Source organism: Pan troglodytes, chromosome 3, assembly GCF_028858775.2.
Source record: "Pan troglodytes isolate AG18354 chromosome 3, NHGRI_mPanTro3-v2.0_pri, whole genome shotgun sequence".
Classification (NCBI taxonomy): Eukaryota; Metazoa; Chordata; class Mammalia; order Primates; family Hominidae; genus Pan; species Pan troglodytes.
Genome location: NC_072401.2, coordinates 185,625,337 through 185,637,272, shown reverse-complemented (window position 1 = coordinate 185,637,272; position 11,936 = coordinate 185,625,337). Strand labels below are relative to the sequence as shown.

The 11,936-nt window shown below is 44.5% G+C and overlaps 2 protein-coding genes across 10 annotated transcripts in view; both read right to left on the bottom strand.

Annotated features, from left to right (window-relative positions):
- STOX2 (storkhead box 2) overlaps positions 1–11,936 on the bottom strand; it is a 223,125-nt gene that overhangs the window by 33,944 nt on the left and 177,245 nt on the right. Inside the window, exons 1-3 of one of the 9 annotated variants that reach the window (XM_009448625.5) lie at positions 1,380–9,563; positions 719–1,034; positions 493–612 (exon numbers count right to left, since the gene is read on the bottom strand). The exons of 5 other annotated variants lie outside the window; for them this stretch is intronic. In XM_009448625.5, coding sequence (XP_009446900.1) covers positions 493–517 — 25 coding nt within the window. In that variant the 5' untranslated portion in view covers positions 518–612; positions 719–1,034; positions 1,380–9,563. Of the gene's footprint in view, positions 1–492; positions 1,035–1,379; positions 9,564–11,936 lie in introns of those variants that run through there. 3 more of the 9 variants (XM_054683519.2, XM_054683520.2, XM_009448629.5) reach the window with 3 other exon arrangements.
- On the bottom strand, positions 10,384–11,352 carry LOC129143798 (small ribosomal subunit protein uS5). Its single transcript, XM_054683521.2, has one exon. The coding sequence runs from the start codon at positions 11,314–11,316 to the stop codon at positions 10,435–10,437; it is 882 nt and encodes a 293-aa protein (XP_054539496.1). The 5' UTR covers positions 11,317–11,352; the 3' UTR covers positions 10,384–10,434.

Here is an 11,936-nt window from a genome sequence, read left to right as displayed (position 1 = left end):
AGGCTGAGGCAGAAGAATCGCTTGAACCCGGGAAGCGGAGGTTGCAGTGAGCTGAGATCGCACCATTGCACTCCAGCCTGGGCAACAAGAGCAAAACTCCGTCTCAAGAAACCAAACCAAACCAAACCAAAAAAAAAAACCCGGAAAAAATGTCAAATACTATTTACTGAATGCCTCCCTCAGAGCCGCGAGCGAGATAGATATACAGCTGAGGGAAATCTGGGGCAGTCTGATTATTTCCTATTGGCAAATCCTGCTGCTGTGGACTTCTCGGTCCCCGTGAGCAGCTCTGGGATGACCTGGGCTGGTGAGGTCGTGTGTGGTGGGCAGCCCACAGTGGGAGGACCTGGACTGTCTAAGATTGAGGCTGCGGGAGGAGCGGAACAGCAAGCCTTCTCAGAGGACAGTGCACCCTCTTCACAGGTGGCGCTGACATTTCACCATATTCCTTTGCACACAACAACTGTTGAAATAAAAGCAGGGGAAACCTACCTGGCCCTTTCTGGACTGGCTCCATCCCCCAGGTAGCACTGACGCTAAAGCCTGGTGCATGCTAGGGGGCTGCATCCAAGCACAAGAAGGAGCCAGTAACAGAAACGGACGTCCTAGAATCTGGAATAAGAAGAAAGAGTAAACTTTCAAGTCATAGTATCCTAAATGAGCATTTCAGATTGGCTACTGAGGGCCCGTGGAACACAAGAGGAATCTGGTACTTTACCTTCGTAGATCTACTTTTTAAAAATGAGTTCCAGAACTCTCAGCTCCTCTTACAATTCAGGGCTTGAGATACTGGTACAAGTTCAGTTCAAAAGCTGGCAAAAGGCACCTTAAAAAGGCTCTGTGAATGTACTTTGCTGGTAACGTTTTGAGGAGGGAAAAAAAAAGGAATCCTCTTTACCATTCTTTTATCCTATTTGCATGGAACAGCTGGAATCCTGTTCCATGCCTATCCCGTACATCACAGCCACTTGCTGAGCCAACATCCCACTGCAGTGCCTCGGAATCTGCAGTGTCACTCCTCTTCTGCTTGTTCTCTGCAAAGTGAAGTCACAGGGACGGATCAGCCAACCTGACTTCTCACTGCCCTGCCCAGAATCCTTTGTGAACTGAAATGAGTCATCGCTCCAAGAAAAGCTACAGCCTCTGTTTGTCTGTGCAGGCTCCTTTGTCTGTGCAGTGCGGAGACGCGAGGTCAGAATGTACCCCAGGCGCGGGGTGGCGAGGGGCACATTCTCCTCTCCAAGGGGCCCAGGTCCCCTCCCATGCATTAGCACCAACTCATATTTTTTTAATCATGAAAAAGGTAAAAAGGGCACATACCTCCAGGTGCTTGAAGAGAGAACACACACATTAAAATTGATCTGGCGTCATATACTCACCAGTCCGTAATTAGAGACCTGCCACATTTTCCTATTTTGTGTTAAGGCTGGCTTTGCATGGTGACGAAGGACGCATCTCCCTCCTGTGTGTAACAGGCGGTTCTACTGCACACCGTATCAAAGTTTAGCTGCAGTGAGCTATTTGTCATAAATTCCAGTTGCCGTGCAAGTCCTTGCAAGCCTGGGTCTCGTCATTCCCGACACACAGCGTCAGGCTCGCAGCCCGGGCAGCGGTGGAGCTCACCCAGCACCAGCCAGTGCGGCTTCTGCCGCTGCGAGGAGGGCGGCGTTGGGAATGAGGTCACTATGTCAGGAACTCGCTCTCAGCAGGAGCCTCTCCTGCGCTTACAACAACACAACTCCAATCGCACCGAGAAGTGGGATTCATGGGATTTGGGGGGTGGCTGGTTCCTCCGCTTTTTCTTAAAAATGTCTACGGCTAAGATCAGCAAGGTGAAAATGAATCACGTATCTGCATAAAAATGTCCTTTTCATCGCACTACGGGTGCCACGCTCATTGTGAACCCCAGGCTGAATCACTCACGTGTACACCTGTGGACATGCATTTACACACCGACACACACACACCCAGAGGAATTTATGCCAGCAGAAAAAACATTAGTCTTTATTTAGAGTGCAAGAAGCAACACGTAAACATCTCAGGAGGAAGACGGGGGCGGCAGCTGAGAGAGAGGACACAATGGAAGGAGTAGAGCAGCCACATAAAACCCGAGAAAAATGGAGTCAGAGAGGCCAAGGAAACGAATCTCACGGCAGTGGTACTGCCAAACTCTCCCAAATCCAATAACGCCAAAACAGGCACCGCTCGCTGCCTCCGCTCAGGATCCAGATAACCGAAAAATTATCTCATTCTCAGAAACCCATAGGGGTGGGTGGCAGACGACTGTGCAGCAAATTCTCCCACATCCTCATGAACCCAGCAGCTCAGCTATCAGGGGCACAAAATGTGGGGTGCCAGCAAAGATGGGAAATGCACTGAAGCTCTTCATAAGGCGCCCCCAAAACTCAGAGTTACAGGGTCCCCACGTGGGTCTCCCGGCTAAAATCCTGAAAGCGTCCTATCCTCTCCTGACTCCGGTGATTCAGCCTGTCCTCCAGAACCTCCCCCAGCAGAGCTCAGGCTCTGGCAAAGGCCCCCCTGTGAGTTGAGTTCAAATCAGCGTCTCTTGTCACCCCTGCACAGTGACATCCATTCTGTCCTCGGGAGGCTACAAAACGTATAACCCTCTTCTGCGCCATCACCCATCCGATAGCTACAAACACTAACCAGGTCCCTGTGCCCAGATCAGCTCTTCTCTAGCTGCCTAGAGTCTGGGACACTCAGCAGGCATGCAGACTATATATTCATCTACCGATCCATTGAGATGCTTGCTTTGAATGTTATTAAATAAAACGTCTTCCATGCCCTCAACCACCTAACGCTTTTCACATCCTCTGCCCTCCTGGGGTCCCCCCTTTGCTCTGGTCTGGTGTATCCATTTCCCTCTGACGACGTGGCATCCTCCTGCTGAGTCCTCCCCGTGGCACTGACTCCTCCCTGTCCTGGACTATCTGTCACCCTGTGACCCCCTTGAGAATGTGTTCCACACCAACTGCTACTGATGCACTTTTTAACAGCCTCATCAATTTTACCTTGTATGCTTGATCAGAAGCATATAAGGACCTAATAGGCCATATACAGATGAAAACATACATGTTTGGATATTAGAAATTATGACTACATTTTTATTTATACATTCTCATCCCTTTTCTTCAAATATTTGTTTTTTTTTTCTTTCTCCACATACTTAACCAAATATGGTCTTGATTTTCCCTTCTAGGGTATGATTTTCTCTCCTCGTTGATAAGCCACTAGCTTCTCATGCATGCCACAGACTGAGCCTAGGGCCCAGCACCAGCGCCTCCAAACAAAGCCACTCGCCTTTCATCAAACTTCTTTAAGTCTGGCTGTGTTGTTGGTTATAAATCCACCCAAACCCATGTAATCCAGCCCATTCCTGTCGGGCGTGGTCTGATCACTGTAAGGTCAGACAGGGTGCCTCATAAGAACACGCACCTTAAGAATGCAGTGATGGAAGCATACAACAAATGTATTACAAACTCATATCTAAATAGACATATCTGTAGTCCTGGCAGTGTAAGAGCCTTCTGGGAAGCCCTGGCTCACTGTACCACCTCCTGACAGTTAAAGACACAAGTTTCTTCTACGATCTATGAAAGGTTAAATATGTGGAGAAAGAAAAAAAATCCAAATACTCGAAGAAAAGGGATGAGAATGTACAAATAAAAATGTAGTCATAATTTCTAATACCCAAGCATGCATGTTTTCATCTATATATGGGCCTAGTATGTCTGTACTTAGAAACTCACATCATCTTCACAACGACTCTGGAAGTTAAGTACTGGTGTGAGCCCCACTTAAAGAGGGGAACTCTCTTCCTGAAGCTCACAGAGCTGGTAAACGGCAGAGATGGGATTTCAACCCAAGGCAGCTGGCTCTCGAGTCTGTTCTTTCAGCCACTGAAAGTCAATTTTACCTTTTACACGTTTATGTATGCTGTTCTACAGACTTCCTACATCATCTTCAACAACCATTGCTGTTGAAAGTCTGTTCTTTCAACAACACGTGTTACCTCTTGATTATTAAAATAAAAAAGCCACTGTAAACAAAAAAATGTCAAAACCTATATGTCAATTTTTAAATTTAGATTGAACACAATCTGCTTACTTGGCACATGGACCAATGAGGTCAAGGTCACAAGTGGGGTCTCCCATAGAAGTTGCTTCTGCTGGGGTCTATGACCCCTAACGACTGCCCCTGAGTAGACTTTTATTGAAGGACCATGGAAAAGAATATACACGGTCAGGCAAAACCACCACAAGCTCATCTTGCTGCCCTACCGAGAGTACGGTGGGTTTCATAATGGACACCATTGGCCTCCACTGAGAAACAAAGACAAGAAAGGTCTGCTGATGCTTTACATCTCGGTGTCTGATGGCAAGATGAGCTCAAGAATCACATGCAGCCATCATTAGCAGTCCTCCTCCTGGCCCGGTGCCTCTTGCATCTTTGGATAACAGCTTCGGTGTTACAGTAAAGCTTTACGAACATCACACAGAGGACCGCAGAGGTGATTTGCTCAGTTGATGAAGTGTGGGCAGAGGCTGTGCTTGGCACTCGCCCGCGTCCTCGGCGGCAGATTAAATAGCAGCGTCACGTAGTGACACGGGGAGGATCTTAATAAACGCTTGATGGCTAATGGTCTCGCATGCTCTTAGAGCTGCTCCCCTTGAAAAAGCAGAGAGCAATAAATACCATTAAATCAATTAAAAATATTTATCAGGTGCCTAACTGCAAAGTCCTATGGTCAGTTCGGGAATTTAAATTTTAATCTTTAAGGTTGTGTACATATGGAGTATACAAACCTTGGTGCACACTCTCTCATGGACAAATGACATGGTGTCTGCCCTCAAGAAGCTTCAAATGTACTTGAGGAGGTAAGATACTCACATATAAAAAGTGCAAAAATACAAGGCAGTGTATTTCAAAGGGGAGGAACAGGTAACCAGTGCCCCCAAGAATTTTGAAGAAAAGAACCGGGGTCGAAACAGTCAGCAATGGCTTCCACGGAAAGGCCAACTTGTTCTAGAATCTGGACAGGTGAAAGAAAAGAGAAAGCACAGCCCATATGTCATAACATAAGCTCCATGAGCAGGGATGCTTTTTGCATGTTTTGTGTTTACAGGTATATCCCTGAAAGTGGCTAGCCAACAGCAGACCCCAAATCTATGCTGAAGGAAGGAGAGGACTGACCTGCAGGGAGGAAGCATGGACAAGGCGTGGAGCTGTGGATGGGAGGGAGGTGGGGATCATAAGGCAGGCAGGCCTGCCTGGGGCTGAGGGTTCTTTACTGGGAAGTAGAGGAAGAGGAGGCAAGAGGGGTGGCCCAAGGTCAGATTCAGAACGTGGCGCACGGTGGCTCATGCCTGTAATCCCAGCACTTTGGGAGGCAGGAAGATCACTTGAGGGCAGGAGTTCAAGGCTGCAGTGAGCTATGATTGCACCACTGCACTTCAGCCTGGGAAAGAGAGCAAGATCCTGTCTCTAAAAATTAATCAATTAAAAAAATTTTAAAGAACAGTCTTTAATGGATAGAAAAATGGCCCACTTTATATTTGCAATGAATTTCACTCGGCATTTGCTAGACGGCCCTTAGTAAGTCTCCTCCCAAAGAAGGCTGACACCTCCATTCTCCAAAAACATATATAAGCTCATGGCAGCTCCCAGGAGGGAAGGGATGTTGACAATATGGTCAGACGCGGCTTCCCCCAGGGACTTCTTGGCCTCCTATCACAACTCAGGAGTCTGTGGTGTCAAGATTCTCTTCCCTTTTCAAGACTGCACCAGTCGGGGAGAAAACAATCCTAGTCTGTGACAATATTCCACTAAACCTCCTTTCGAGTCAAAACACACTTATAAAACACAGCACGTGAGATCCTAGCATGTGGCTGAGGTCACAGTAACGATGAATGAGTACCGCTCCTATATTCATTGTTCAACATCAGCATCTATGTCATTCAAGGGAAAGAGGACCAGGAGAGCAAAGAAAGATGGTTATTTCTGATATGAGAAAAGCGCCATCAAGGAAGCATGGAGGGAACTGAGAGGTGCTTCAGGAAGGAAGAGGCACTGAGGCGGCCACACAGGATGGGCGAGTAAAGGGGTGGGGAGAGGAAAGATGAGAGTGTCTTTCCAGGCAGCAAGGCAGTATGAACAGAGACGATGTGGTTAGACAGTCTAAGATGTTTTGGAGAATGGCTGGTGGTAGATTCAGCATGGCTGGGTTGGAGCGATCTATGAAGGAGATTGGCAGCAACAAGGCCAAAGAGTCAGTCAGGCTGGGGTAAAGATAACATTAAATACCTGGAGAATGGCATTAAAGGTTTCTACAGGGGAGATGTTCCTCATGCTGAATGTTTAGGTTATGCAGGCAACAGGGTATAGGATGCATCCAAAGGAAAAGATAATTACTGAGGCAAGGTAAAAGCCTACTGTGAGAAAGTGAACAAAATGTAAAGAGTGCTTAACCAGGGAACAGAGAGAAGCAGAGAGACGTGAGATAAATTTTCTGTTTCACAAAAGTACTATCCAACATTTCCAACATGAAATACTGCAATGCTATCAGAAATGCATGAGTTTCACAACGCACCTAACACTACCTCCCCAGAATCTATCGAAAAGACTATCTGTGCTATAGCAGTAGCCTGACATTTGGAGTAGTGCCCAGGGTAGAATATTAGCACAAACTGAGAAATAAAGGGAAGAGGAGAAATTCTCTAAACAAAAACCCTGGGCACCAATAACAGATTATACATTCTTAGTTGCATAAAATTGATTTAAAAAAAAGACACAAATTAAAAACTCAACAAAAGCAGTTTGGAAAACAGAAAGTTCCTACATTTTTAGGGCCTTTATAGCCCAGGATTGACTAAGTGGTGGAAGAAACCATTTCAGTTAAATTGGGTAAGATTTCCTTGCACTGTATATGTAAGGAAACGAAATACTTTTAAAAAATACACTTGGTGTTCTTACAAGTATTAGAGAGCAACACTATGAACATGAAGTGAAGAACATGGCTATTCTGTTACTTAAATTCTCAAAAGTCAATTCTCATAGGATTGGGAATACTGAATAAGTGCAGGTAAGAGCTGGAGGAGACACAGAAAAACATCTAGTACATCGTCACTTAATCGTATATAATCCTAGAGCCCAAAGTGGGAAGGTGACTTGCCCAGGTTGCAAAGATTTACTAGCAAAACCAGAACTAGCACTCAGGTCCCCTGCTTCTCAGTGCAGGTGTCCCTCCATTACTCCACAACACCTTGTAAAATATATCGAAAGAAAAGTCAACTGTAAGGCTTTTCCAGATGCACTTTGTGTTTTGTTGTTTTGTTTTGTTTGAGACAGAGTCTCACTCTGTTGCCCAGGCTGGGGTGCACTGGTGCAATCTTGGCTCACTGCACCTCCTGGGTTCGAGTGATTCCCCTGCTTCGGCCTCCCAAAGTGCTGGGATTACAGACGTCAGCCACTGCGCCCAGCCGCAGGTGCACTTTGGATAAAAAATTACAAATGAAGTATGCAGATATCTAATTTTTTCTATACCACATTGTGGTATAAACTATTTTTCTGCCCTAAGTTATTCTAATCAATATCTAAAGAAGACACGTAAGGAAAAGATGAAAATAAAATGAGGAAAAACTGAGGAGCTTATGATTTTTCAGTTAAAAAGCCAGATCCTAAATTTGTTGTTTTAACATTAAACAATAAGAAAACGATGAGACAGCACAGAAAAATGAAGTGTTGCCCTTCTCCATTACAATTTTATTACACAGCATTTGGATTTACAGACTATTTATTTCCAACCGACTGGGTTAAAACATGCCTGAGTGTATCTCAGACGTTTCTATCTCGTATCTAGTATTTAAACTGCAGAGAATAATGATGGAGGCCCACAGAAGCCCCCAATATGCAGAGGAAAAACAATTAGATTCTACTGTGAAGATGCCCTGAAATTCATACAGTCTACGCATTCCACTCTGTAATAGAACCCTGATTGTCCTAATAACAAAAGTTTAAAACTTTGTTTACAATGAACACCATTCAATATTACTTTCCCAAATTTACAAGTGAACTGACCCTTTAGGGAGACCATCCACATTCATCTTGAGGTTGTATAAACCTGCCAGTGTATGGCCCCAGTCCCTTGGGACAAATATGCCCCCAATTTGAGAAACAACAACTACATCTAAAAATAAGCCCTAAAAATGGTATTTCCCAATTAGTTTTCAAAACTATCATCAGTATTTCTGTTGCTTTAAACATATACTGCTATTGAGTCCTAGAGCTCTTTTAGCTGGAATTAGTTATAAGGTCAAAGAGCTGAGAAACTGAGTTACTTTGTCCCTGGCTTATTTAATTAGAATTAAGTTATCCTCTCTGTGGGTTGCATTCCTTCTCTGCAAGATGGAATTGGGAAAAAAATATGAAGGTTGCAAAGACTGTCATATTTTTACAAAGCAGACATAGCAATAGAATCAACCTCTGACCTCAAGGTGCTTCCAATTAACTGAGGAATGAAAAGTAAACATACATGAAAAGAAAGTATCACAATACTTCTAAAAAAAAAAAAAACTATGAATAAGAGGGAAAAAAAATCCGCTCCAAACTAAGTCCAGACGGAGTGTAAAGTAAAGAAATACTGGCCAAACATTCTCATCACAAAGCTGAACTCAGCATGACCAGGCTGAATTTGTACTTCTCACAGTCCCCAGTTGAACCAGTTGGAAGGGGCACACCACAATGGAACACCCAGTTCAGGGAGGTTTGCAGGGACCTTCCAAGGGCTGCTTTCCCGACACCTCCGTATCCGGGGACAGACTCCTAATGTCCACCTCTATCCCTACTGACAAGAATGACAACAGTATCCGGACTGTTGTGTTTGCCTGGTGAAAGTATAGTTATTTTCAGCACGCAAAAACAATCCAATATTCGCTGGCTTAAAAGTAAACATTATTTGGGCTTTGCTCTCCTCTATACCTTTCGTATCACAGCCATGAACTTCTACTCTCCTGCTAACATCTTTAATGTACATTAGCCTCATCCTCAGTAACACCTCCCTATATCACCTCATGGAAGTTGGATCATGCATTTTTGTTTATAAAGCTAGAAAATGTCATAAAATCCTGATGTAAAAAAGTAAAAACTAGTCATAATTTCTTTTATCTCTCTGAATGAATAAAAATAACATAATTTGTTTTCTAAGATCACAGTGATTATACAATTATCTATATTTGTGCTGTCAAATAGAGTAGCTACTAGGCATGTGTGGCTATTTAATTATAAGTTAATCTAAATTAAATAAAATTAAAATATTAGTTCCTCAGGAATAATACTGGCCAAACATTCTCATCACAAAGGTGAACTCGGCATGACCGGGCCTAAAATATTAGTTCCCGAGGAACTAATATAAGACCTGAAATATAAGACCTAACAATATATTTAGAATCTGGATTTTTAACTAAAAAATCATAAGCTCTCAGTTTTTCTCCTTTTACTTTCATCTTTTCCTTCCTTGTCTTCTTAGGACATTGATTAGAAGAACTTAGGGCAGAAAAAGTTTATGTCATAGTGTTGTATGGAACTTTCTGAGGAACTAATATTTAATTTTATTTAATTTAAATTAACTGAAAATTAGGAACTAATATTGTTAGTTCCTAATAACATTTAAAATAATAATAAAATATTATTTCAAGTGCTCAATAGCTACATGTAGCTAGTATTTACAATGCTGGACAGAGCAGATACAGAACATTTTCATCATCTCAGAAAATTATACTGGACAGTACTGATCTGGTTAATCAATAGGCAATCACAAGAATATCAGTGATATGGTTTGGATCAGTGTCCCTGCACAAATCTCATGTCAAATTGTAATGAATTCCCAGTGTTGGAGGTGGGGCCTGGTGGGAGGTGACTGGAGTATAGGGGCGGAGTTCTCATGAATGAGTTAACACCATCTCCTCGGTACCGTTCTTGTGACAGTGAGTGAGTGAGTTATTCTGAGATCTGGTTGTTTAACAGTGTGTAGCACCTAGCCCGCCCCCCGACCTTTTTGTTTCTCCTGCTCTGGCCATCCAACAATGCTGGCTCCCTCTTTGCCTTCTGCCATGACTGTAAGTTCCCTGAGGTCTCACCAGAACCAGATCCTGCCATGCTTCCTCTACAGCCTGCAGAGTCACAAGCCAATTAAATCTCTTTTTTTATAAATCACCCAGTCTCAGGTATTTCTTTATAGCAATGTGAGAACAGAATAATAAAATCGGGTACCATTCACTTTTGCCAAGAAAACTCATATTTTTAACATAATTTTGAAAATTAACATATACAAAATTGAGGCCTCTTTTGATGTACAGATTCTGTAAGTTTTTTTTTTTTTTCACGCTTAATTCACTTTATTTTTCTTGTATAAAAACCCTATGTTGTAGCCACAGCTGGAGCCTGAGTCCGCTGCACGGAGACTCTGGTGTGGGTCTTGACGAGGTGGTCAGTGAATTCCTGATAGGGAGACTTGGTAAATACAGTCTCCTTCCAGAGGTCGGGGGTCAGGTAGCTGTAGGTCTTAGAAATGGCATCAAAGGTGGCCTTGGCGAAGTTGCCCAGGGTGGCAGTGCAGCCCCGGGCTGAGGTGTAGCAGTCATCGATACCAGCCATCATGAGCAGCTTCTTAGGCACAGGTGCGGAGACGATGCCAGTGCCCCTGGGTGCAGGGATGAGGCGTACCAGCACAGAGCCGCAGCGGCCTGTCACCTTGCAAGGGACAGTGTGGGGCTTGCCGATCTTGTTCCCCCAGTAGCCTCTGCGCACGGGGACGATGGAGAGCTTGGCCAGGATGATGGCCCCACGGATGGCGGTGGCCACCTCCTTGGAGCACTTAACACCCAGACCGACGTGGCCATTGTAGTCCCCGATAGCAACAAATGCCTTGAACCTGGTGCGCTGGCCGGCACGGGTCTGCTTCTGCACTGGCATAATCTTCAAAACCTCATCCTTGAGAGAGGCCCCCAGGAAGAAATCAATGATCTCTGATTCCTTAATGGGCAGGGAGAAGAGATAGATCTCTTCCAGGGACTTGATCTTCATGTCCTTGACCAACCGGCCCAACTTGGTGACGGGCATCCACTCTTTATCCTCGGCCTTGCCTCCGCGAGCTCCGCGGCCTCGGCCCCGGCCCCGTCCACGGCCGCGACCTCGGCCCCGGATGCCACTGCCGAAACCTCCGCGGAAGCCACCGCGGTTCCCCATCCCCGGGCCACCAGGGCCTCCGGGCCCCCCCGCTGCACCGGCGTCATCCGCCATTTGGTGTTTTGTCGGAAAAGAAGCCAGATTCTGTAGGTTTTAACACAAGTGTAGATTTGCCTCCTTGCCATCACTCGGGATAGAATCAGATATGGAATTGCTCTATCACCCCAAAGAACTCCTTCCTGTTGTGCCTTACACAAAACCACTGGTATGTTATTTTTCCTTATCATTTTGCCATTTCTAGAGTGTCATATAAATGGAATCATATAGCATGTAACTTTTTGAGACTGGCTTCTTCCACTGAGCCTAATGTTAAAATGTATCCATGCTGTTGCAAGTACTAGGAATGGGATTGCTGGATCATATGGTAAGGATATATTTAACTTCATCAGAAACTACTGAAGTAGGATTGCTTTGGCTATTCAGACTCTTTGTTAGTTTCTGGAGGCATCACATCACCTGACTTCAAATGATACTACAAGGCTATAGTAACCAAAATAGTATGGTACTAGTACCAAAATACATACATAAATCAGTGGAACAGAATAGAGAACCAAGAAATAAAGCCACATAACTACAACCAACTAATCTTTGACAACGTTGACAAAAATATACAACACGGGGAAAGGACACCCTATTCAATCAATGCTGCTGGAAAAATTGGAAAGCCAATATGT